Source organism: Esox lucius, chromosome 10 (genome assembly GCF_011004845.1).
Source record: "Esox lucius isolate fEsoLuc1 chromosome 10, fEsoLuc1.pri, whole genome shotgun sequence".
Classification (NCBI taxonomy): Eukaryota; Metazoa; Chordata; class Actinopteri; order Esociformes; family Esocidae; genus Esox; species Esox lucius.
Genome location: NC_047578.1, coordinates 21759995 through 21786333, shown reverse-complemented (window position 1 = coordinate 21786333; position 26339 = coordinate 21759995). Strand labels below are relative to the sequence as shown.

Below are 26339 nucleotides of genomic sequence, written 5' to 3'. Positions count from 1 at the left end.
CAACAGCCTGTTTTCACATAATATTGAACTGCTCAACCAATGTGCTCAATAGATCATTGTTCCATGCCAACAGAGGGCGTCGTTGGAATTTCGTGTGGTCAGTCGTGTTGCTTCTAACAGCTGTTTATTTGTAGCCTTAGTAGCTAGCTAAGCTAACAAGATAATTAAATCTAGCTGAATATGTCGGATTTTGATGAATTCGAAAGGCTGTTAACGGAAAATAAGAAAGGTGGGTGTTACTGCATTAATCCTACAGGTTGTTTGACCAGATGGCTCACAAAAGATTAGCCTATTAGCTCACTCGTTATCATTGTACTCTTAACATACTGGTGGCTTGCTGTCACTGCAGTGCATTTTTATTAACTAATATTGGTTTTCTGTTACTGGCCATTCCTATATTATATTTCCCCCAAACAATAATAAACGGACTGAGAGCTCGCAATACAAATCAAGGGCGCTGATTGCCTCGCTATCTATAATCTCTGAATACATGTCTATTTTAGTAGGACAGACTAGATGGCTAGTGTTTTTGGTTTAGTTGTACATTTTGGGTTGTTTGAACTGGGACTGGGTAGTGTCGGTGACTTAATTTATTGCACAACAATCAGCTAATACACCGTGTGGTATCGGGACATTTATTTGATTTATCCAGGTAAGCCGATTGAAAACCAATTCTCATTTACAATGACAAAAGTTAGTTCTACTTAAATACAATCAAGAACACAATGTGCAATGGAATAGTGCACAATACAATACACCAATGTTACTTCATATGCGATATAAAAATAGAGATAGTAGAGGTGCATTGTTGCTCACCAAATAATTGTATGTATAGATGGAAAAGGTGCTTACCGGTGACTTAAAGATACTTTATTTTTGAAGTAATATGGACTGATGCCAAGCTTCAGCAGAGAACCAAAAAGAATGATGGCCAAAGGACGTGTTTACTTTAGGAATGACAGGAGTTAGGTATCTACCAGAGTGCAGGTTTATTTTGGACTGGCAGACATTGAGGAGTGAGCAGAGGTAATACGGAGATTTGCCTAGGAGGGAATTGTAGATAAGTTGGTACCCATAAGTCTGGCGTTGTGTGAAGCTCACTGGTTATAAAGCGGATGGCATCATGATGAACTACATCTAATTTATTGCGCTGACAGTTAGCAACAACCTTGTAAATTTAATTACCAAAGTCTAGGACTGGTCTGATAATTGTATTTACAAAAGTGTGTTTTGCAGCATGGGTGAAGGAGGCATTGCAACAAAGAAGAAAATCATTTCTAGATTTGATTTTTTCTGGGGTGGAATAGTTTGACAGATGTTCCAGCAGATGTGCTTCCTTTGCAGTTTGTGAGAACCTCATAGTAATAGCTCTTTAACTCCTGTCTAGAACAGGAATAGCAGCTAGCATCATTATCTCCTCCTGCATTGTGGGATCTTGTGTCTTCTCCATGAACTCCTATGCTCTCTGGCCCTTCCTACTTCTCCCCATTCAGAGCGGGACAAGGAAAATCGACATGGTCGGCACACCCCCTCCCGCAGTCGCAGCCGGGAAAGGAAGAAGAGGAGCCGGGAAAGGAGGAAGAGCAGAGAAAGCCGGAGCGACTGCAAGAACCATCGCCACAGGCGCAGGTGGATCCCTTTACTAGTGCTGGAAATTAGATGCAATCCCATTTTGTTGTGTGACTGTCTGCTTTGTGGACCATTGACTGGTTTCACCGTTTTCTCCCCCACCATGCGATAGTAAATGGACTACCCTTGTTCTAACTGTCATTTCAGCACACAGACTCAAAACCAACGGCAAGAGATTGTTTTGAGGTACAGTAACACAGCGGACAGTGATTTGCACAGCAGCGTCTAACTGCTTATTATGAGTCAGCGGTCCATCTGTTGGTTGAGTAGATACTCTACTTGGTGGTGGTTGAGTGTGCTAATATTAGACTGTCATCTTAATACACTGTTGGGGGATGATGACATTTCATAAAGGCTTGCTGTAAAATCAGGGCTTCTATCATGGCTGAGGTCTGATGTTTTAACCGTATGTACAAATGTGAGCGTGTAGATGCTGGTGAAGATGTTTGTTATGCCGGTCCATCCGAAATGTTTTATTTTTTGTTTTTTTATCGATCCCATTCGTTCTCATACTTCTGTGCTATTTGTTGTCCTCTCTGTCCACACAGTCTCTGCATTGCAAGACTATATGTCCTTCTCTCCTGTCCTGTCCCCTCCTGTTTCTCCCCTGCAGTCGCTCTCTAGCTCCGCATAGAGAGAAGAAGAAGAAAGTGAGGAAGTACTGGGATGTCCCAGCGCCAGGCTTTGAGCATATCACCCCCCTGCAGTACAAGGCTATGCAGGGTCAGTTTGTCAACACTTGTCAGCCTCACTCTCTGTAATACCGTTACATCACAGTCTGTATTGTGTCTCCTTGAAAGCTGCAGTTGTATGGACATTGTGTTTGTATTGTATGAAGTGCATTCAACTCAGTCCCGCTCTCACTTCGAATATATACATCCAGTACAGTCATACTTCAGTATTTCTCTCCGCTGGGAATGTTATCTAACTTGAGTCTGTGTTTCTCTGTCAGCTGCTGGCCAGATCCCAGCCACGGCCCTGGTGCCCACCATGGTAGCCCCTGAGGGGGTGACCTCAACCCCCACCCCTGTACCTGTAGTGGGCAGCCAAATGACCAGGCAGGCCCGAAGGCTCTACGTGGGCAACATACCATTCGGCATCACAGAGGTCTGTAATAGGGAACCGCTAATAAGCTTTCCGTGCTACTTGCGGAGCTTGCGCTGCGTTAGCCTAGCATCCGTGAGTGTTGCCTGAGCTAGGCTGTATGATCAGAGCCAGTGCAGTGAGGTTCAGCTGCAACAGCCGCACACATGCAAGTGGGCAGATGGGATGACTAATTACCGCTGCCCTCCCCACCGCAGAATACCATAATACTCATACCATAATACTGACCTCTTTTGATTAGTCGTCCATGTTGTGTCAATAGGAGGCCATGATGGATTTCTTCAACGCCCAGATGCGTCTCGGCGGTCTCACCCAGGCCCCTGGCAACCCTGTGCTAGCTGTGCAAATAAACCAGGACAAGAACTTCGCCTTCCTCGAGGTGCTTGCTCAACTTCAATGGCAGTTGGCGAACTTGCATTTACCTATAACATGGGTGAACTGTTACAGAGTTTCGCATGCCTCTGCAATAGAAAGTCACCGCGTTTACGTTCTGTCTTTCCGTTGCAGTTCCGCTCGGTGGATGAGACAACCCAGGCTATGGCCTTTGACGGTATCATCTTCCAGGGTCAGAGCCTGAAGATCAGACGGCCTCACGATTACCAACCCCTGCCCGGCATGAGCGAGAGCCCCAGTGTCTATGTGCCCGGTAGGTTCCTCCATTAGAAATCAACGTCTTGTTGAATTCCATTTAATATCTTCAACTTGTTTCTGACCTTTTGCTTCGATTAGGAGTTGTCTCAACTGTGGTGCCGGACTCCGCCCATAAACTCTTCATCGGAGGCTTGCCAAATTATCTTAATGATGATCAGGTCAGTCCTGTTTCCATTTTGACGCATTGATTGATTACTAAGGCCACATTTACACAGCAAGCCAAGTGCTGATGTTGGTTAAACTTATTTGCCTTTGGACCTATCATGTCAGACCTTTTCACATTAGATTTTTTTCCAGTGCTGATTTGATTGCTAAAAGCAAATAAAATAATAATAGCAAAAAAAATATAATAATCTGATCTGTGCCAATTCAACCTCTGGCATGATCAGTTCAGTTCATACTACTGTTAATTGTTGGTAACCAATGGTTTGTTCCTACAATTTTGCTGATTTATCTTTCACCCCCCTGTATTATAATGTCCGTTATCAGTATGCTCTGGTCTTAACCACCTGCCTCTGTCCCCTATAGGTAAAAGAGCTGTTGACCTCTTTTGGCCCTCTGAAGGCCTTCAACCTGGTCAAAGACAGTGCCACTGGCCTCTCTAAGGGTTATGCCTTTTGCGAATATGTGGATGTCAATCTGAACGACCAGGTTAGTGCTCATACTGAATAGGTCAGCGGACCTTCTGTACATCCTATTATAGACTTATTGGGCTGAAGCAAAGCAGTTTAGGAATGGCTGCAATGAAGGGGAATTCCCCATGCCAAATTTCCAAAGAACATTCGTTTGACCGGTTTTACAGACTTTTAACTTGCTGAATACCTGGTTTGCATAACCATATCAACTTTGGCACTAATGGGTAGTTTAACCAATCCTAACTTGGAAAATCTTGTTTTCCTACCTTCCTTTCTACCACCTGTCTTCAGTGAGCTGCTCCATGTACATAACCAGCTGTTTAGAGCTCCACGCCCTCTGTGCCTGGCAGTTTACAACTATATAGCCTATATGTGGGCAACTTCTTGTGATTAACATCACACAAATTCAGAATGGATTTGTTTTGAATACATTTACCCTGAAAATGAGGATGATTACTATGTTGTTTCGAATTATATAGCCTAACCATATAATAAGCATAAGCATAGAGCAGAGGCCATACTTTATTGCTGTGGGGTGTAGGTGTTGAGGAAAGCAAAGTATGTACAAGGAAAACCATTGAACCATTTGTAGCTCTTCGTTTCCTCATGTTTCCAATGTAGAGCCCCAAAACGCACATTGACAGTGCTTGGCGGTGCGCTCTCACAATGCTCTCTCTGTTGTACTTTTTGTATTTGACTGCATGTCAGTAGTAACTAGTGGATGCCCTTTGTTTCTTCACTCCTTTGCACTGATCTGATATACCTGGCCAGGGGAAAGCAAATCGCACTGATCTGATGTACCAGGCCAGGTTAATCTCGTTCTTCTGCCGTATTGTATTCAACATCCGTCTGAGATTAAACCTGATGAAAGAAACGAGTTGGGGTTTTGAAGCTGATGTTTGAGATGCATCCCTCGGTTCTAACTTGTTGGTCTCAGGCCATTGCAGGATTGAATGGGATGCAGCTGGGCGATAAGAAGCTCCTGGTCCAGAGAGCCAGTGTTGGGGCCAAGAACGCAGCTCTGGTAAGACTGCAGTGAGATGCACACTTTAATTAGGTGCCATTCAAAAGGAGCAAACAGGAGACACCGTTTCAGAAGGAAAGACAGAATAGGAAAGAGGGAGATAGTTTTGGGTGAGTTACCATGCCCTCATTCAAAATGTTCTCTGTTTCGTCTTTTTCTAAACTTGCCTGATTTGATCCACCTCCACTGACCTAGAACATCAAGCATTGTTTCATAACTTAATCAGGACAACCCAGAGCTGCCTACAGATTATCTAAGTGTATTCACCAGTAAAAATAAGATACACTATTTCTGCTTTCGTGGGTACCTATATCAATATCCACAGAACTAATATTTTTGGTCCTCAACTAGGCTTAATATATGCCCTATAATAACAAAAAAGATACAGTTTAATAATAAATGTAGTAAGTAATTTTTGTCTAGTTTTTTAACATTTATTTTCTGTTTTCTCACCTGAAATCCTATGAAATTAAACCATCCAATTTTAAGAAACCCAATTACCCTCCCTTCTGTCCTTCCCCAACTAGACAGGTATGAGTCAGACGCCGGTGACCCTCCAGGTGCCAGGCCTGATGCCCACCTCCGTGGCCTCTCTGGGTGGCCTGCCCACCGAGGTGCTCTGCCTGATGAACATGGTGGCCGTGGAGGAGCTGCTGGATGACGAAGAGTACGAGGAGATCGTGGAGGATGTCCGGGACGAGTGCAGCAAGTACGGCCAAGTGAAGAGCATCGAGATCCCACGGCCTGTGGACGGCCTGGAGGTCCCAGGCACCGGGAAGGTGAGGAGAGAATAGGATGTTGTACAGTGCAGTTTTTGGAACTTCACCTTGCATCGGGAGAAGTGGTTGGGATAGGTTGTGGGGGCCATTTGTTCCAGCATCCGTTCTGGTTGTGCTATTAAATTCCATTAGGAAACTATGCTTGGGCCTGCTATCAAATATGCATAGCCTTTTGTAATATGTAATTCCGGCCTAGGCTTCTGGAAATAGTTTCAAATTAAATATCTTCAAGGGTTATTCTGTTTTTTTCTGTGTTTTACGGTATAGTTCATGGGCTTCTTCAGCTGGCTCAGTTGCTTCATAGCTGAGTTATATTAGTGGTAGTGGACGGACTCAACAAAGAAATTTACTTTTGGTTTTAAATCACCCCCAAAAACTCTAAAGCCTCCTCATGTCTTTGTGGGCTCCATACAAGTGGATTTGGTGTACTACAATCTAAATGTTTGTAGACATTCTGGAATGAAAATGTGTGTAAAAAAAAAAAAGCTAAATCACATTTCCTATGGAAACCCGGAAAAATATAATCACATTATTGCTGTAAATGTTTTTGGTGAGTCTGTCTGTCCACTACCATTAACATGGCTGAAATAAGACACTAATCCAGCCAAATAATTTTAGGAATAAAATTTGGTTTGTGAACATCTCTGGGTGATGCTAAAACACTATAGTAACGGGGAAAACATGCAAAAACAAACAGAAAAATACACTTTTAAGTGTATTTGAACATTAATCTTAACTGCCTACTGTAGATTTATATTTACAATAGTTGCCTGGTTCCATACTGAATTAATATTTCCTCATATCCCTCCCATCTTCTCCCTCTCTCTCCAAGATCTTTGTGGAGTTCATGACTCTGTTTGACTCCCAGAAGGCCATGCAGGCGCTGACAGGCAGGAAGTTTGCCAACAGGGTGGTGGTGACTAAGTACTGCGACCCAGATGCCTACCACCGCCGAGACTTCTGGTAGACCTGAGAAGGATAGATGGAGGGAGGGAGGCAGAGGGAGAACAATGCAGAGTTTAATGGAATATATGTAACTTTAGGAATGTTGATGAACATCACAATGTTGTTTTTAATAAAAGACAGGTGCCAGAGATAGTTCAGAGACAATTCACACCTTAGAGTCAGGGGTTTGTATTATGATAGTGTGGTTATGAAGAGAAGAGGCACACTGTGTGACCTTTCTTACAGAGATCACTGGTATATTCTATTATGAAATAAACCAGTACATTTCGTTCAGCAAATAGCATATATTTGCAGCAAATAGTCTAGTGGTTAGAGTGTTGAGCCAGTAACCAAAATGTCATTGTTTTGAATCCTCAAGTCATCAAGTTAAAAGCTCTGTTGTTGTGCCCTTGAGCAAGGCACCCAATCCAAATGTTATCTGTAAGTCACTCTGGATAAGTTCAACTTCAAAATGACTAAAATATAATGTAATGTAAATGTCTAGCCAGTGGGTAAAATGTATTTGTAAGTAATTTATTTATTTGATATAATAAGTAACAGAATATAGGTTCATTTTTTACTGGAAATTCATCAGAATTTGATCTTGTACAAGGAATCAAGTTAAGTCACAATTTTAACTATTTTAATTTTAACTGTATGTTCATTCCTGAGCCTGAAGTGACAGTTTTCTTTGGGGGGGTGGAGGGGGTACGTTGTAGCTTTCCCCTGTCGTCTTCAGAACATCATCGCCATTTATTGTGAAGGCAGCACTGACTCATTTCTGAGGGGACCTTCAAGTACTGTAAGTGTCTTTTGTCTACATTTAACTTAGCATCACTGCCCTCTTTTGATAAAATAAGGTCTGAAAAATATGTAATGTTGTGACATCCTGGCTACAGCAACAATAGGCAAACCCCCATTCCACAGACAACCATGAGACACGTCCAAAACGGCAGCTTCCACTCATTGAAGGCTCTAGCCCGGGCTAATGTTATGACATAGTATTGAGGAGAAAAGACGTGATTATAACCATATCATACAGGGCTGTGGCCTTATGTCCAATAAGCTACATTAGATTGGATGCACATTGTATTATTTACTTAATCAGAGATATTTTAGCTGGCTCTGAAATTGGTTTGGGTCATGCTCATTAGGGCACCTTGAAGGAAACAGTTTTGAATGGAAAGAGGACATTTTGGGTTGTTATTGGACAAGTTCAGGTATTTCAGATCTCTCTGTTTCAAGCAATTTTCTTAAGTTTGATGTCGAATCAACACGACCCTAAACTCTCCCCTCCACAGCTTCCCTCCCTCTCTCCTCAGACAAACTGCTGTACAGCTGAAAGCCTTTATCAGAGTTATCACTGCCCTGCCTCGAACCTTGGTTGGTTTTGTAAAACATCACTGATTTTGACTTAAAATCACTAACAGGTAATGTTATATTTCACTGTAAAATGATTTCTGCTGTTTTTCTGTTGTATTAAGCTATTACGTGTACCTATTTAATCCACTTGAGCTCTTTACTCTCACTGCTTTGTTACAAAGTGAGATTTCTTTAAGGCCAAAGAAGCATGTGGAGCTGCACTTGTGAGATTTTCTGGTGGGATACATGACAGGCGAGACAATAGAGACGTGAAGTAACATAGATAATGTGTAGACGTGGGTGGGCTCTATGCTGCCATGTGAGTTCAATTACATTTCCACTCCTCTTTCCTATTCAGTTGCTGTGCTTTTTCTCTTTGCCACAAGGACCAGACTTGGAAGAACTTGTCTGCAATTACTTTTCTTTCTGTTGCTCCCCTCCTCCAAATCTTTCTTTTACTGCGAGTTTCATGATGCTCAGACCTTTTTCTGAGATTTTGAGTTCCAAATGTTTTACCTCATAATGGTATTTTGATGTTTTGCAATAGATACCAAAGCTTCTGAAATTGTTGTTGTTGTTTACCTAAACAGGTTGAAAGATTCTGTAAGAGAAGGGCTTTGTCTCTGTCATTCAATGTCATCAGGTTAGCAGGTGAGAATCTTTGCACATAGTCACTCCTCTATATTGTAAGGCTGTATTTATTTTGGTTACAGAATGTCTGGTCTCATTAAAAAATATTTACTGTACTCCGGTGTCTGGCTGATCCTTTAAATGTCTACAAGATATTAATCATAATCAAATTGTGTGTGATTGTCCCAGGTATCTAGATCCATGTCATCTCCAAAAAGGTACATCTTAATTGCTATAGTTGTCCCAAATTTGTTAATACTTTAATCAGTTTAAATTTCACATAAAAAAAAAAAACCTACAACGTGGCATCAGTTGGTCCTGTCCAAACCACTGCTTCTGGCCCACATGCACTGCAGCGTGGGTTAAAATCAACTCTTTCCTCAATCTTTCCACACTTTCAAATAATGTGTAGAAATGGCTAAAAATATATATTTTTAAAGAGAAATAAATGAGACTAGCCTGCAGTTCGTTTCAGTGAGTTTAACTATGTTTTAATACTAATAGTAATACACTAATGACAACATTTACTCAGTAAATAGTTTGATGGAGCACTGTTGTGTAATAATCTACATGGCAGTCTACACGAATACTATTCCCCTTTATAATCCAGTGATTTTCCTGTTAACACCGTTTGTTAACATGTTATTTTCTTACTTGCTGGTTTGGAGACAGGAACCAAAACATGAAGGTGGGTATTAGGCGTTCTATTAACTCATGATTACCTTTCACCTTTTAAACATAACCAATCACATTGCAAGCTGTGCGGAAGTAGTAACCTTGTCCTTCCAGACTGATGAGCAGTCTAACCAGTGGAAGGTCAAGAATAAGAGTAATGATCCAATCGCTTTCACGGGAGGCGGGCCTCCAGTCCATCAGGGCAACAGCGGAGGAGGTGTTCCTGGTAGCCATCTTGGATGTGCGGAGTGATTGTTTGGCAAAAAGAATTAATACAATTCTGAAATATAGCGCGAGGAATTGGAAAAAATTTATTTTAAAGATTGAGACAACCAAGAAAAGAAACGCTAACTCGGAAAATCCAGGTAAATTAGTCGTACACCAAAACAGAAGTAGTTATGTCACGTTTTTTTCCCCTTCCAGTGTTTCCCATCTAGCTAGTAATAGCTTACCCGGTGGTCATCCTTATCCACTAGTTGGCTACTGTACCAGCTACACTAGAGACAAATTGACATGGGTTCGCATAAAATGTTTTCCAAGGAAATTATAAAGTTGTGCAGTAGTCCATTGCAATTTAGCAACCGATATGGGTTGATACTCAAGTGTTGAAGTGGGTCTACTTGTTTGCTTATCTCTGACAAACAGAGCAAGCTTATGAGTTCATATGTTGCTTGACATTTTGTTTTTAGGAATTAATTTTTCTAAGCGGCCGTGGTCCCTAAACCAGGTGAAGAGAGTGGCTTAACTTTCTTTCTGGATTTGTTCAAAAACTAAACAGTTGCAGAATAAACTCAAAATACACGCTCAAAACTCACAGGCTGAAGTGATGCAAAGAGCTTTTCCTAACGGGCCTGAGACGAGTGGCGTGGACGTGTAACATTGTTGCAAAAAGTATTGATGTTACATTGTTGTATTCTCGAAGACTGTCAGAAGTTACAAATTATCGGGATCAGACGTCACACAGTGCCCACATGTTTTCAAGTTTTAATGTGGTTGGTTAACTATCTACATCAGGTGTAAACAGCCAGTCTGCTGACACATTTGGGTTATTTTACTTTGTATTATGGTATTGAAATAACACTTTAGCCACCGTGACCTGCTATGAAAATGTTCTGCAGATGCATATTTGCATCAGTGAAAATATGGATGCATTTTGAAATGCAAAATTACAAGCTTGGCTACTGAAGTACTCTAGAATCTGTTTTCTGTGGGGTCTCTCGAGAAGTTACTTTTCGTTTCTTGGAATGGTCAGACATGCTTTGTTAAATGACCCATGTCTAAACCTAACTACATGCCTCATTCTGATTGGATTTGATTGCTGCTGTGTTATGTGTCAACAAATGAGACAGTCAACTATGGTCTAACAACTGATTGTTACTAACTATAGTGCAGAATGATATAATGTAGTGATGATGCCCAAGAATAATAATTTACATGACTTTTATCATACAATCATTATAATGAGTGAAATACTGTAATGGGACAATACAAATGGGACAGTTAAAGACTTTTATGAATACCTGGACATTTAGAAGAACTTGCATAATGTGATAACCATGTACCTCTGTAGTGGTTGCTCACACTATACATCACATTAAGCTGTGAGAAACATTACTCCCTGGCGGAAAGCTGGACCATTTTCAGTAAGGCAAGAAATGGCAGAAAAGGGCTTAAAAATGGGAGGGACTACCTGTACTCCTTCCTGTGACAAATGTTAATTTTCTCTACAAGATTCTTTGCTATAGTGCGCCATAATGAATGCAACCTAAGTTTTCACACTCATAACTTGGAGTTAAGGCTGCATTTCATGAAAGGCTAAAGCATCATAAAAGGTTTGCCGAGGCTTACTGTTGTCACACCTCATAACACAGTTATGTTTCCCTACAGTGAAAGAAGGCATGAAGACAGCATCCTAGTCAACAGTCATGGCTGATAAAAGAAAACTTCAAGGTGAACAAACTGATTATATCTCCTGCCAGTGATCCATTACTCCATCAGCCTATTTAGATGTTCTACATATAAAATGTCACTTACAGTCTGTGTATAGATTGACCTCTTCCTTCTGAATCTGGTACTCCCTACAGTGCACTCTGCTTATTGTGTTAAATATGTCTTGCACAGATGTGATTGCCAAAAGGGTTCTGCACTATTTAACTACAAAATAATTGTCTGGTGAAAAATCAGAAGCCAATGTCTATAGATAAGCCCAGACATCTTAAATTAAAGCTTCATGATGCACCCCATTGCTAACGCTTGTGGCATTTCATATTTGAACAGGTTTGTGATGACACTGATATGCCAAAATCTCGTACAAGCACATGTAGCTTTTACCTCATCCATCTTTGATGAGGCTGTCAGCTGCAGTTGCAAAATAATTGTTGTTTATAGGGAGAAGGAGAGCTCTGCATTTGGATTTTCTATTATTTATTCTAATGTGATGCGTGTGGAAAGATTTTAGTCACAGCTCTTTCCCAAACCTACTTCTCATTTGTCCCCAGGTGAAATAGATCGATGTTTGAAAAAAGTAGCGGAAGGCGTGGAACAATTTGAAGACATTTGGCAAAAGGTAAGAGCTATATGTCTTTAACTGAGGTTAATAGTGTTGACCTGAAAATATGAAAAAAATAGACACAACTGTGGGTTAAGTTCTACCAACCTATGCTTTTTGTGATGACTTTGCAAATGTCAACCCAATTATTTGGCAGGGCTCCTAAATACTGCATCAAGTCTTGTTTGTTGGAGTTGTAGCCATTTCTATTCACAGCCTTGGGCATAGAAATGTTTTTGTCACTATGTCCTGAACTACAAAAATAACATTTGGAGATGCACTGAGTTTGTGTTTTTTCCACTTTGTCACATTAGTTTGGTTTAAAGGTGCTCATTTTCAGTTTGCCCTCAGCCAAACTTGTCTAGAATTTCTGTGCCTCCCATAATTCTAAAATAAATGTTAAAAAATGCTGAAGAAACAACTTTGTCAAATAGGTGCAACGACTTAGCCATTTCTGCCGCACAAAACGGAACACAGAGATGGGCGAATAGGTCTAGTTGGTGATAGCTGTGTCATTACCAATGTTTATTTTTTCAGTTAAGCGGAGTTGTAATGAACTTTTCAATTATTATAAATTCCAGTTACTTCAAGGGAATTTGTTTAACGAGAAGCTATATACCTGTTTTGCAACTAGTGGCTCTTAAAGTGGGGGAAGTGAGTGAACCTGAATGGGAAATACATATGTTAATAGGCTATATGTCTACAATCATGTGACAAAGTGCACACCCTGGAAGGTTGAAATGTTTCTTATGTATTTTTCTTACGTAACTTTTCTTCAACCGAAATGCTTTTTCATAATGCAAGTACACCACTAACCTCACTAGCTGGTGTTGCCCCCTTGGGCTGAAGCAACTGTCATGTTGTAGGGCTTTCTTGAATGCATTGCCTGTTTCAAATACCTCACCAACAGCATTTTGATAGGATTGAGATCTGGGCTTTGACTCGGCCATTCCACAACCCTCCATTTCTGGTTTTTGAACCATTTTTTTGTAGCTTTGCTTGTGTGTTTTAGGTAATTGTCTTGTTGCAAGTTTCATGTTCTGTTGAGCTTGCATGGCCAGCCATGTCCTGAGGCAGCAAAGCAACCCCAAACCCAGCTTCCACCTTTATTTTGTTCAACTGCTTTGGTTTGATTTCGCTACAATGGTGTCTGGCATTGTGGCCAAAACTACCTCAACTTTGACTAATATTTCCAGAGTACATTGTTTCCAGTTGTTTTGGTCTTTATTATATTCCTTTGTGAGAGCAGAAGCTTCATCTTCCTGACCTACCATGCTCATCCCTTGGTGATACTCTGGGGTTCTTATGCTTCTATGAGCATTCGCTGGTCAGCTCTTGTGTTGAATTTTGCGGGACAACCTGTCCATTGTAGATGATCTGTAGAACAGTGGAATGATGTACTTCGAACTGCTTATAAATGGCTTTATAACCCCTCCCAGAATCAGGGGCATCAATAATCCATCTTCTGATATTTTGATCTTGGCATGATGTGTTACAAAACACCCTTATGGTTAAGACAAAACCACACCAAATTTCTTCTTTATGGAAGGCTGTACCATCCCAAAGTTACTCTCTAATGATTTTCTAGGGGTGTACTAACTTCTCAGCATAAAGAAATTGCAGTTCTGTTCATTTTAATTACATAAATAGTTTATGTATAAAGTTTAAATTTGTGCGATTTGTTTAATTGAGTTATCAGTTAATGCTGTTGGAATTTAGCTTATATCCATGTGTCCAAATGTCTAAAGATAAAAACAGACAACTTTCCACGGTGTCTATTTAATTTTCAGATGAATGTACCTACCTCTTATATATTGCAGGATTATATATATTTATCCTGCAATCCTCTCAGCATGGTAGGCTGTGTAATTCTGCTTGCCATGGACTCCAGAGATACTGAATTTTCTTTAGCTGATATTTTCTCTTAATGTTTTCTTCAGGGTAAAAAAATAAATGTAAACACATTCATTTTATCTTAATCATATTTTTTTGCTGCTAATAGTTATGTCAGTCTCCTGCCAAATACCTGTGGATCTGATTTTGATGGATGGGATTGTAGACTAGTCAACAAAATTGTTTTGCATCCCAAATACTGATGCCACACTGCAGTCAATTAATCAAATAAAATTTATTTATAAAGCCTTTTTACATCAGCAGTTGACACAAAGTGCTTTTACCAAGAAATTTAGAACAGTATTACTGAAGTGAAAGTAACATTTTGTAGTAAGTCATTTAACACCGTTCAAATTGAATCTTGACCATAGTTCCCACTCCACTAGTATTAGTACAGTTGAACAGTCACAAGGGCCATAGTCCTGATAGACGTACTTAGGCTTGCCTCAAGAAAAAAAACCACTGTGCCCCCAAACAGCGGGGAGATAAAAGTATCTAACACCAAAGAGAACAAATAAACATCAAATGTCAAAACCAGTGCACAAACCGTTTAGTCTGGGAAACATAAGGGACTGCTTTAAGCAGAGGAATGATGATCCTCTGGATATGGTGTAATCACTACAAATGTATAGCTGTCGGCACTATATCTGACAGTCAAGATTAGATTCAATTTGACACGCTGGTGCTAGACATTTTTTTAAAGCTATAGGCTACATTGTTTGCAAACATGATGTGTGAGACTTATGACACGTTTGACATGTGTGAATGTGCCTCTTCCAAACCCCAGCTTCATAATGCAGCCAACGCTAACCAGAAGGAGAAGTATGAAGCTGACCTCAAGAAAGAGATTAAGAAACTGCAGGTAGGAAACTAGCAACTGTTATTTGGTCTGAGGACACAGTTTACGATTGTTCCTCAAACATCAAATCAATGTTTACTAGTGTAATACGATTAAGCTGGACCACGGGTGTGTTTGTGTGTCTCTCGCTGTATGTGCCTGTACATTCATGTATGTGTTGAACATTAGGTACCATGAGTATCAGCTATCTGTAAACCAATTGTTTGTTTCAAAACGTGTCCACATGTTACCATGTAGACCAAACCTGACCCAAGCCAAGCCTGCCTACATGGGCGAGCCACTGCATGCTTTCACTAAGGGAACTCTCATCTCTTTCTCACATTCGTTCCTGTCCTTATTCTTCCTCACCCAGCGTCTCCGGGACCAGATCAAGACGTGGGTGGCCTCCAACGAGATCAAAGACAAAAGGCAGCTAGTGGAGAATCGCAAACTCATTGAGACGGTGAGTGTACGGAACGTGTTCATTAACCGCCTACTGAACAAACCTTTTGATTTAAACACCTGTGCGCAGCATGGCTTATCAAGCCACGTAGCGTTTGGATGAGGTTATTCAGATTGCTCCAGTGAAAGCACCTGTGACCACAATTACATTTAAGATCTGTCATTTTGGTCACTGGATCTTCATAGGGGTTTTAAGTTGAGTCTTGCATTTAAGTGTGTGTGTCTTTGTGGTTCTTTGTTTGACACTGAAATGTGGAGCCACTAAGCCACATTACATGAGGTCACCATTCCAAGGAACGCCTGGAATGGTGACTTCACCGTTACCTTTCTGTGTGTATCTCAAAGCACTGTCATACCAGGTGTCTGTTAGCGGAACAGTTGCAGTCCTTTGATCATGTTGTCATCCAAGCCTGGCCTGTAACACCTAGAATCGGCCAGTATCTTGCTTTGACAAGGGAGGGAAACGGAAATCTATTTGCCTTTGACCAATGTGTCGTCAGCAGTTTAAATGATAAATTATGGAAGTTGCGTGCCATTGCACTTACTGTAGGCTCAGTTTGTCTTTTGGTCTCTTAATATTGTAAATATGTACAGTAGTGTTTAGAGAGGGTCCTTGGTACTTACAGTAACGGGGCACCACATGCTCAAAGTTGCCAGAATGTCACTGTAGTGCCCTGTGCGCTGTAGGGAACTGGGTATCATTTAGGAAGCACTCTATAGTTTCCTCTTCCACAGAGCCCCGCCTTGATCGGTTCATCATTCCAATCAAAGATGAGGTGGAGACTAGATCTACAGCCAGCCCTCCCCTTGCCCCCTCCCCTCAGGAGAACAGTTTGCCGCATCAGCACTTAATAGCATTTACCAAGTACCTACTGCTCTGCCAAGCATTCACAGGCTCCATGCCAGGATTTTCATTTAGCTTCTGCTGTTAACGCGGGGGGGAGGTGCTATCAATCTTTAATATGAAGGTGCCGGGATGCTGTGGTGTGGATGACGTATTAATACTGCAGCTGTTGTCTTCTGGGAAAATGAAATGAAAGCGATGCAAATGTCATTGATGCTTCCCAATTCTGACATGCGCCAAACTCTCTTTGGACATCTGAGGATATTGAGTATCAGATGAGAACACCTAGGTGTATCCAACGTTCCTTTCATTGGCAGACTAGATAAACGTATGTGGTAGTGGAGATGTTGCTACACCATGGACATCAACATGGGTAGCAATGTAGAGTTGCGTGTTAGTGGCATATTTGGTGGTGCTCCTCATTCTGGCATCTGTTTGTTCTCTTAACACTTATGGATCCAGAACATTAAAGAGCAATGGGCCAATTATGCTAGACTTCAGTTCTGGGTTAACCAAGATGAATCCAGAGGGGGTGAAATATGAAGCAGGATCACACAGTTAGACTAATTTTTTTTTTTTCCATCTTTAAAATGGGCTAGGTCTAATTGACATAAGCATAAATAAGTTACAGTTTTTGAAGTAACCAAAAAAATCCAGTTATTTTTGTATAATGTTTTTTTTTGCTAACTATTGATCCTGCTTTGTTTGTAGTACATTCCCCTTACTGATCAAGAAAACCCACACAGGTGTCAGGACTTAGTAATCACTGCCCTGATTAAGACATGTACACCTGCTGCAGTCACCCTGAAACCTTTAAATCAGGAGATGGGCTTAGAAGCTAGGAACTCTGTTCTTCTCCACCAATAGTGGAGCATGTTCAGTCAGGCCCAAAACAGTGAGCTTTTTTCCGAAACAGTAAAAAAGTGAAAAAGAAACCGCAAAAAGTTCCTTTGGTTTTCTTGTAACTTACCCTGACTGAAAACAATCCAACAACAACTCCAATTCTTCGACATGAGCGATTGAAAATGTCTGCTTCTACAAGCCAAACATTTTTCTTCATTTCTGCATTGGTCTAGCTAGCGTATGGTCACCCAATGGACTCTCAAAGAAAACCTGTCACCTGGAGTGATTTATAAACCAATTCCCGCTGTCTCACCCTTAAGCAAATGGAGCGGTTCAAGATTGTGGAGCGAGAGACCAAGACAAAGGCTTACTCGAAAGAGGGCCTGGGCCTTGCACAAAAGGTGGACCCGGCCCAAAGGGAGAAGGAAGAGGTCGGCAACTGGCTAACGGTGAGTGATATTTCAGATTGAAAACCTTATCATTAGTTTTACATGACACAAGCACATTGCCATTGACAATAGCAACTGAAGGATTTTGCCGCATGTTACACGCTATTAATCGCACTGTTTTCAAGTGCACTCGCCTTGACAAACATTAAAATCAGCAAAAGTTCACAATCACATTTGTTTTACTGTGTTGTATCTCTAGTGAAATGTGTTTCTGGGTTTGGAGTTTATGGTTCATACAGTGTGTAGTGAGGGAAATACTCAATGCCCTCGGTGCCTCTGTCCTCTGTCCATCAGAACACAATCGATACACTGAACATGCAGGTGGACCAGTTTGAAAGCGAGGTGGAGTCCCTCTCGGTCCAAACCCGGAAGAAGAAGGGAGACAAAGAGGTCAGTAGCCCCCCCCCGTCAAACCCCATCTGTGTTGTCCTCGTCTTCTTCCTGTCTTCCATCGCTCCCCCTGTTTTTCTTCCATACGTCTCGAAGCTCTCCCCCTTAGGTAACGTCTCTAAATTCCATCTCTCATTCTTTGTCTCTCTTTATTTTCTCGGCACGCTGCATTACCCAAATGCACCTAACGTAAAGTAGGTACCATCTACTTTACCATTTATGTCTTCCACTTCCATATCTCCACACACGGACCAGTACATTTAGCGCTGAGACCGTTAGCTGTAGTATACAGTTTCCCCCTTCAACCGTAAATGTGACACGCGCACCTTTGCTACAGAAACAGGACCGGATCGAGGAGCTGAAGCGCTTCATTGAGAAGCACCGGTACCACATCCGGATGCTGGAGACCATCCTGCGCATGCTGGACAACGACACGCTGCAGGTGGAGTCCATCCGCAAGATCAAGGACGACGTGGAGTATTACATGGACTCGTCGCAATACCCCGACTTCGAGGAGAACGAGTTCCTCTACGACGACCTGGATCTCGAGGAGCTACGTAAGTGGCGCCCCCGTCGCGGTGCTGTCGCGATACTCAGTGTCACAATGCTGATGCGACGCACGTATCACGGCAAGGAAACCATGAAACCCCAAAAAGAGTCGTTAGAATGGAATTGGACAGCCTCATGTTGCCCAGAGTCACTTTGGTGTATTTTCAACACTGTAGCTCACTGTATTTTTACTTATAACCGGTTCTTAAAGTTTTCTTCTTTGGAACGGAAATAGTATCGCAAGTATCGATACTGTATCGTGACATCACCACTTAGAAATCACTATTTATTCTTGAATATGCGTGCTGTGTGACAGACTATTTCAAGTGTATTAAGTTATAACTTGTTAATGTCTGTTCCTGTTGTCTCTGTATAACCGCCCACTTAACTTTTTCCATGTGCAACTTTTTGTTTTTATGTAGCTACCTCTCCCTCTGTCTCCCCCAATCCATCTCTTGTCTCTCTAGCCGGGTCACTGGTGGCCACCTCCCCACCGGGCCAGTCGCTCCTGGACGACGACATCTTCCAGCAGATCTCCAGCGGCACGCCCACCTCTACAACCTCCTCCTCACCCATCCCCCCCTCCCCCGCCACCTGCACTACGGTGAGGGGCCCCACACATGCACGCCACGCTCACTTCACTCTCTACACCCTCCGTTGTGTCCCGTATGTCCTCTGCCCTTTTTGTTTAGAGCACCCCCTCTCAGAATCCTTATGTAGTCATCAGGCATGCTGAATGTTTCAAGGATGGCGTAGCTCTGTGGTCCCTTGGTCACTGAGACGGGGTTTCAAATAACTAGGATGACATGAACAGAACTTGAATTCATTTTGGTACAAAACGTATTGTGCCTTCAGTCAATTTATCAGACTCCTACCTGGAAGGATCTAAAGTAGTGAGTCGATTTTCCTTTGTCCTGGCGCCCATAGAAAACCAAGCCACGACCCTGTGGTTGTCATGCTCCACCACTGTGCTACAGACTACTCATGTCATACCAGCTGTTTGGCTTGCCGTTTATTCTTGTCCTTTTCTTTGTTTTTCTCTAGGAGAACTCTGAAGATGACAAGAAAAGAGGACGTTCCACAGACAGTGAAGTTGGTCAGGTAAGATCAGTATAAACAGTGCTTTCACAAACGCTTGTTTTGGTCTATTTAACTTTCCTTCGATATACTTGGATTTTAATTTGTCTGTCTGCGGGCTGGACCCGAGCTGCTTTCCAGCCAGCAGGTGTTTAACACCCCTTCCTCATTAAATAGTTTCTAGTGTTTGATGTGTTCAGCAGTGTGGTCCTTACAGTCAGTAGTATTGGTTTGGTAAAACCTGTTGCTGCTTCAGGAGCGGTTCTGAAGTAACATGTGGCCTTCCTTTTCAGTCGCCCGTCAAGAACGGCAATCCCTCTTCCTCGTTATCCTCTTCGTCCTCTTCGTCCTCGTCATCCTCGTCGTCCTCTGCCTCGGGAGCCTCCTCGTCCTCACTGGTCTCTATGGCGACTGTCGCCGGGGGCGGAGTGCCCGTCACCGGAGGCAACCACAACAGCCTTCTGGGCAACATGGGGGGTCTCCTCTCCAATTCCGGCAGCTACAGCAACGCCACCCAGCAGCATCATCATCATCCTCATCACCAGCTGCAGCAGCACCACCACCAAACACCGCAGGCCCGGAGTTCCGTCATCTCCTCCAACATCCCCTCCAACCCCAGCCCATCGAACAACCTCCTCCTGCCCAGCCCCTCCGCCTCCTCGCCCCCTAACTCCGGCACAAACCCCCCGCCGCTCACGCCCAACTCCCAGGCTCCATCGAGGCCCTTGACGGCCTCCGGCATGGGCCTGGGCTTGGGTCTGGGCCTCGGCAAAGGCGGGATGACGGGGTCGCCGGCTGTCAGCCAGATGTCGGGACTTGGCCTGTCGGCGATGCAGGCATCCCTGAGCACCATGTCCGGGCTACTGGCGGGCTCCACTTCAGCCCCTTATGCCACGGCGGCAGCCGGCTCCGGAACCATCGGTAGTCCCCTGGCAGGGAAAATGGGCTTGGCTGGTACTGGTGGCACCAACTCTAACACAGTGGGGCCGGTGGGCGGGAACAGCATCGGCGACCGATCCACTGGCCTGCTAGGCTCCGCGCCCAGCGCAATCGGCGTCAGCGGCGGCATCCTGGGCCTCGGCGCCCTCGGCTCAGGGCAGTCGGGGATCCAGGGTACTCCCCTGGCGGCCCCCAGCCCCCTCGGCGGAGGACTGACCCCTGGAAGCAGCCTAGGCGCCATCGGGAGCATGGGAGGCAACAGTTCCGGAGCACAAAGCGTCTCCAGCGGCATCGGGGGAGGGAGCACAGCGATCACGAGGCCTCCCAGTGGACAGAAGCAGAATGGTAGCACTAGTAAGCTTCAGTTATCGTCCACTTATTGTGTGTAGTTGACGAGTTGTATCCATCCATGCCGTTGTTTTTCATGCACTTCATAGCAGACATTCAACCCAGAAACGCGCTACGTATAATGGAGACGCAAACCAATTGTCTATCACCGAACTGCCTATAACCCGACTTCCGTCTCAGTGTTTAAGCCTCTCCTCTGTCCCAGGTTACAGTGCTGTAGTAGCAGACAGCACATCCGATTCCGCCCTTAACAGTTCCGGCCAATCGCAGAGCAGCCAGCCATCGTCTATGACCTCCGCATCCAATCAGCCGTGAGTTAAGAAAAAAAAAAACGCTGTGTTGCTTTCATGATGATTGCTGTGTAGGAACGATTCAAACTCAGCAGGCCTGTGTGTCTCCCCTGTCCCGCCCTCCCAGGAAAGACAGTGGACCCAGTCTTTTAGGATCCATGACTCTTACCTCCAGCTCTCCATCACCGTCATACAGCGAGAGTAAGCCTTCAGGGGGCAGTCTGCTCAACGGGCCCCTCTCCTACACACAGGCCTCCGAAAGCATGAAGGTGAGGACCTTATTCACGATCAAAAGCCCCAATAATAACCCCAGTAATAGGCTGGTTTTACTGAGACCATGCCTGGATAGTTAACCCCCCTCCCCTATTGTGTCTCTGTTTCAGCCCCAGGAGCCTCTAGGCACTCTGAAATCCATGGCAGAACGTGCAGCACTGGGCTCAGGAATGGAGGGAGAGATGCCCTCTTTACACCTCACCTCAGGTGTGCAACCGTCAGGATTTACAGGCTTATAGTTGGGGCACTGCATCAGTGTTGGATTCAAACTAGTTTGTTGAAATGGACTTCTACAACGCTGTCTAGAAACGTCTTAGCGTGCTAAATCTGACAGGGAGGCTCTCTAAACAACTGTAAATTATTGATGCTGTTGTTGCTTTCAGACCTGACTGTTTCTTTAAACTTATCTTTTCTGTCTATGGCTCTAGATATGTTCCCCAGCACTACAACTGCCCAGGGGCCTGCTTCGGCCCCACAGCAGCCCTCTCTCTCAGAGGTCAGCATCCCCCCGTCGCTGGGCGTGTGTCCGCTGGGGCCCGTGCCCCTGTCCAAAGACCAGCTATACCAACAGGCCATGCAGGAGTCAGCCTGGACGCACATGCCCCACCCCTCCGACTCAGAAAGGATCAGGTACGGACGAATGAACCGTGCCGCAGTCGGGAAACCACAGTGTCTCCGGGGGTGAATCACCAAAGCCTGCTTCTCGCTTGGCTCTTGACGTTAACGCGATGAGAGAGGCCAGGAGCAGTCCTGGAAAATGAGTGTGGTGTCTTTTTTTTCCGTCATTAATCCATGTAGTAATCGCTTTTTCCAATTTGTTTTGAATCTCCAGGCAGTACCTTATGAGGAACCCGTGCCCCACCCTGCCTTTCCACCACCAGGTGCCGCCTCCCCACTCCGACTCGGTTGACTTCTACCAGAGACTGTCCACAGAGACGCTGTTTTTCATCTTCTACTACCTGGAGGTAGTGGAGATGGTCAATTTCCTGTTTCTACTTGTAATGAGATGGATGGCATATGGTCTGTATTGTATCCGTCTGTAGGCCAAGCCATCGCATGGATACCACGGTGCATGTTCACTCCCAAAGGCTTTGTTCACTGACAGCGTTTTTTGTTTCTGGGCTTATTTCAAAGTGTAGACTGTTAACACTAATTGTATTTTCATTTATAAGGTGTAAAGATTAGATTTTTTTTATATTTCCAAGTGTTTTGGGGTTACCAAAAGTAATTGGTTAAATTCCTTGGTAAAATGCTTAGCACTGGGTTTACCTAGCGCACTGTGACTACAACTGTGGTAGATCAGCCATGCGATAGCAGACATAATCTACCTGTAAACCATAATTTTTTTTGCACACCTAAGCCCCTACACACACCCGCCTCACAGAGACACACCCGCCTGCAAACCCAACCCATAAGCAGTGTTTCCCCTACATTTTTCCCAATGGAGGGGGTGGCAACATGCTGTCATCAGCTACACAAAAGGCTTGATGCATGAAATTCTACAAACACGTTTTTAATGTATTGTAAAAACGTCCACCCTGCACACAAGTCTCTCTGGCTTGTCAACTTCTTAACATTATTTGACAATACTTTCTTAACACCATTCCCTAACATCCTAAATACTCTCCCTCAATTAACCATTCTGTAAAACTGAATGAATCACCTTCTATACTCCTAGAAAAGCAACTAACTAATGAGGCAATATGAATTCCATGTACAGTACATACATGGAATAGTATGTTGTGTGGTTGGATTTATCATATGATCCCTCTCAAACTGTGTACAAGCAAATTAACATCAAAAACATCAAAATGGGACTTGTATAAGGTATGTTCTCCCCATTAACTTAAGCTCCAACCATTTCTCATTGTGCTCCACCTTAGAATATTCGTTACCTTATGTAAAGAATTATTTAAATAGTACATTTGTATATTTTTCCACTTAATTTTCCACCGCAGACCTATTTTGATGGCAAAATACAAAAAAACATATATATATATTTTTTTCAAGACAGATTATAAAAACTGGAGGTCTTGTTGTTGCTGCAGAATTTCTAATGTTGCCTGCATAATGCAGATCTATTGTAGGCAATTGCAGCTATCGAGTTGTGACAGGTTGCAGCGGAGCGCCACTTTGATTACAATAAGAGGGAGTCACTGCATAAGTAATGAGGCACCCCCGCAAAACTACTTTCCCTCAATGTCCGATTGCCCGGATGTCCGGTTCAGGAGAGTTAAATCCTGGCATGTCTTGCTCCTAGGCATCTGAACCAAACCATGTTTTTTTTGTTTTTTTGACGCTTTACGTCAAATCAGCGGATCAGTGTGAGCACACTCCCTCGACTGACGACCTGACAAATGAGCTAGTCTTACAATGCCGCGCTCCACTTTTGGCAATGCTAGACCAACTTGCTTCCTGAGACCTGTATTAGCAGTTTTTATGCATTTTTAAATCATCCTAAAGTATTTGAAATGTATTGTGAATCTTAAAGTCCCTTGGAGATGAAGGTACCAGGATAAACTTTTTGCAGGACCTTTGAGCCTCTCAATCAATTTCAGATACTTTTGGATAATTTGAATAAGATGTGTAAAATGAAAATGTACAGCACTGGGTTTGGATAATAGGTAGTTAGGGCCACGAATACAAAAATGCTGGCATTTGGAAAAATTGCTGGGAACCAAAGCATGGATCCTGTCAAACCTGGTTTGTAGACTGCTTACAGCTTAAGGATGCTAATGTAATTTGGGTGCATTATCAGTTTAAAGTCAGTCATCGAGTCATTTAAAATCTGCAATGCTGGAGTACAGAGTCCCAAATGTGTCACTGTCCAAATAATTTTTAACCTCAATCAGGTGATTTCCTACTTCTTGCATTTTCTCCACAGGGGACTAAGGCTCAGTATCTGGCAGCCAAGGCTTTGAAAAAGCAGTCGTGGCGGTTCCACACAAAATACATGATGTGGTTCCAGAGGCACGAGGAGCCCAAGACCATCACTGATGAATTTGAGCAGGTGAGCTAAGCCGTCCACTGATGCCTCAATGAGCTGCTTAGGGTTGCACATTTATTGTAACTTTCCTAAATTCTTTGCTTTTTTTCTCAAAACCTGATTGGAGAATGTCCGTATTTTCTGTTTTGTCACTTTTTTTCTGATGTCTTAAAACTGACATTTCTGGACGACCTGGAGTTTTTTTTACCTTAACCCTGCTTTATCTATAGCTTTCCATGAAAGTAACCGTTATCATTTCTTTTGCAATCTATTCCATTTCATTTAGATTTTCCATTTTCTTGCTGTGTCTGCTGACATTTTCTTTTTTATTATCTTTAAAAGGGGACCTACATTTACTTTGACTATGAGAAGTGGGGTCAGCGGAAGAAGGAAGGATTCACCTTCGAGTATAGGTACCTTGAAGACCGAGATCTCCAATGACAAACGGCACAAAGTGAGAAGGGAAAAAAAGGGTGGACAACCTTCGACATTCCTGGATTTAACTCAACACACTGGGACGAGGGGCTGATGCAGACGTGACACTGAGACAGTCTTAGAAGAGCATAATGCATCTGGAGCTCCTCCTCTATGCCATGTGAAGCCACAACCCTACAGTGATAAACCCCTCTCCTTTTCCTCCATCAGGCTGTTTTGATTTAGATTGACGCTTTTAATCTCTTACCTGAACTGGATCCCATTTTTTGGCAGATGATAGAATCATGATTTCATAATGTTTGGTTAATAAAACGCTCTGGATTCTCACTTGTTTTCAAAACTCACCTACCGCTCATTGAGAACCAAAGATGATTGGTCAAATCCATCTTAATTCCCAGCAGTATGGCAGTCCAATTAAAAACAGAAGCAACATGGTGCAGCAAGAAGCCAATGAAGTAAGCCCTCAGGGGATGTTGGGTCAGAGGGCGGTGGATTGAAAGCGTTACGCATTCACAGCAGTCAGAGGCCAAAACTGGGTTGTGTACGTGCGAAAGGCTGAAGGGAAAATGGTAGTGTTTCCATTCCACATTAAGACCTTTTTGGGTGACTGTTTTTAGCCCTAATTATACTCTCCATAGTTTCCAGTTTCACCGTAATACTAAACATATTGCCTCTTGGGTAGACCCAGCGTTGACAAACTGCAATAAACACTGCTAATAATACATTACTCATCCCTCCTCCGTTCCTCAATTCCTTTTTTTTCAGTTATGAAATTACATTTATGTTGCTGTGGTCGACAGAAACAACACCAGCACTGAAGCGCCTCATCTGTAGAGAATGTTTACAGGTGTTCTAACCCAAGAGGCATGTTTAAAAAAAATAAAATAAACTCAAGACTGCCCTTGTTACAAATAAGTCATTACTTCTGTTCCTGCCGCTTTTATAATGTACAAATTGGTTGCATTTCCAGACTCACTTCAACTCCCAGGTAGATATTTCCTTCTCTCAGGAAGTGTTTGATAGCTCATTATGTGAGGAAATATTCCAAGTCAGAAGCTCCATTTTTGCAGCACAAAACGCATGCAGATACCAAACTTGACACCACTAGCCAACTTTCTATTCCCCTTTACTGCCATTTATTTCATATAAGGCTTTTTTTTTTTTTTTTAAATATCCTCCAATGTTTGGAGTTTGCAATCTTAAGTTTGTCACTTTTGTTTCCCTGTATATGTTGTCTAAGTGCTGGAAAGCATTTCAACCGTAAAGAATGAGCCCCCGTTTTTAAAAGAAAAGTCTCTCGTCAGGGCCACCATCCACTGACAAACCTCCTGTTTTTATTGTTACGTTTTCTTATTTGGCGAGCAGAAGGGAAGTCATCCAGAGCTGAAATGTGAATCTCTCCCCCTCTAAAGGGTGTTGTATAGACTTTCATCCTTTTTGTTTGTCATTGTTGTCTTCAGGACAGCAAGATGAATGACACTTGGAAAGTGGAGTTGAGAAAATAAACTAAATATGAACCATAACCATGAATAAAGGATTGTAAAATATTAATAAAAAATAATTACTTTTCAGAAGTATTGTTGTGTTTTTAAGTGTTGATAGTTGCATCATTCATGAACCTACCACTTAAGCTGACAGGTGTAATGTATTTTTTAGTTAATAATACTACAGTAATACAGTTAGTTTTTAGTACTACTTATAGCTTTTTCAATAATTGCACTGTACACTTTTGCATTTTACA

At 42.8% G+C, this 26339-nt stretch overlaps 2 protein-coding genes across 6 annotated transcripts; both read left to right on the top strand.

Annotated features, from left to right (window-relative positions):
- The first annotated feature begins 84 nt into the window (after window positions 1-84).
- Window positions 85-8875, top strand: LOC105025879 (splicing factor U2AF 65 kDa subunit-like). 2 transcript variants are annotated; one of them, XM_010896902.5, is made up of 12 exons: window positions 85-229; window positions 1494-1629; window positions 1777-1815; window positions 2243-2352; window positions 2582-2736; window positions 2996-3112; window positions 3241-3379; window positions 3463-3542; window positions 3913-4035; window positions 4957-5043; window positions 5571-5822; window positions 6655-8875. In XM_010896902.5, exons 1-12 carry the CDS (start codon window positions 181-183, stop codon window positions 6787-6789), a joined length of 1422 nt encoding a protein of 473 aa, XP_010895204.2. In that variant the 5' UTR covers window positions 85-180; the 3' UTR covers window positions 6790-8875. The 2 variants fall into 2 exon arrangements, with proteins under 2 accessions (XP_010895204.2, XP_019905566.2); XM_020050007.3 differs by lacking the exon at window positions 1777-1815.
- Window positions 8876-9622: 747 nt separating this feature from the next.
- cnot3b (CCR4-NOT transcription complex, subunit 3b) lies at window positions 9623-26169 on the top strand. Of its 4 annotated transcripts, none has more exons than XM_010896900.5 (18): window positions 9623-9799; window positions 11322-11384; window positions 11933-12000; window positions 14663-14737; window positions 15087-15176; window positions 17183-17311; window positions 17606-17701; window positions 18039-18258; window positions 18673-18854; window positions 19295-19351; window positions 19621-20611; window positions 20820-20925; window positions 21032-21173; window positions 21288-21384; window positions 21606-21807; window positions 22010-22142; window positions 24062-24187; window positions 24506-26169. In XM_010896900.5, exons 2-18 carry the CDS (start codon window positions 11360-11362, stop codon window positions 24602-24604), a joined length of 2838 nt encoding a protein of 945 aa, XP_010895202.1. In that variant the 5' UTR covers window positions 9623-9799; window positions 11322-11359; the 3' UTR covers window positions 24605-26169. The 4 variants fall into 4 exon arrangements, with proteins under 4 accessions (XP_010895202.1, XP_034150690.1, XP_010895203.1 ...); XM_034294799.1 differs by having other exon boundaries at window positions 9624-9799; window positions 18045-18258; window positions 19621-20620; XM_010896901.5 differs by having other exon boundaries at window positions 9624-9799; window positions 18718-18854; window positions 19621-20620.
- The last annotated feature ends 170 nt before the right edge of the window (window positions 26170-26339 follow it).

Excerpts from the sequence above, each read along its gene's own strand:
- LOC105025879 (XM_010896902.5), top strand. The coding sequence starts at position 181 with ATGTCGGATTTTGATGAATTCGAAAGGCTGTTAACGGAAAATAAGAAA. Across the intron at positions 3,380-3,462 it reads CCCCAGTGTCTATGTGCCCG|GAGTTGTCTCAACTGTGGTG; the intron begins GTAGGTTCCTCC and ends TGCTTCGATTAG. Across the intron at positions 5,823-6,654 it reads AGGTCCCAGGCACCGGGAAG|ATCTTTGTGGAGTTCATGAC; the intron begins GTGAGGAGAGAA and ends TCTCTCTCCAAG.
- cnot3b (XM_010896898.5), top strand. The coding sequence starts at position 11,360 with ATGGCTGATAAAAGAAAACTTCAAG. Across the intron at positions 12,001-14,662 it reads TTGAAGACATTTGGCAAAAG|CTTCATAATGCAGCCAACGC; the intron begins GTAAGAGCTATA and ends TCCAAACCCCAG. Across the intron at positions 17,702-18,038 it reads AGAAGAAGGGAGACAAAGAG|AAACAGGACCGGATCGAGGA; the intron begins GTCAGTAGCCCC and ends CCTTTGCTACAG.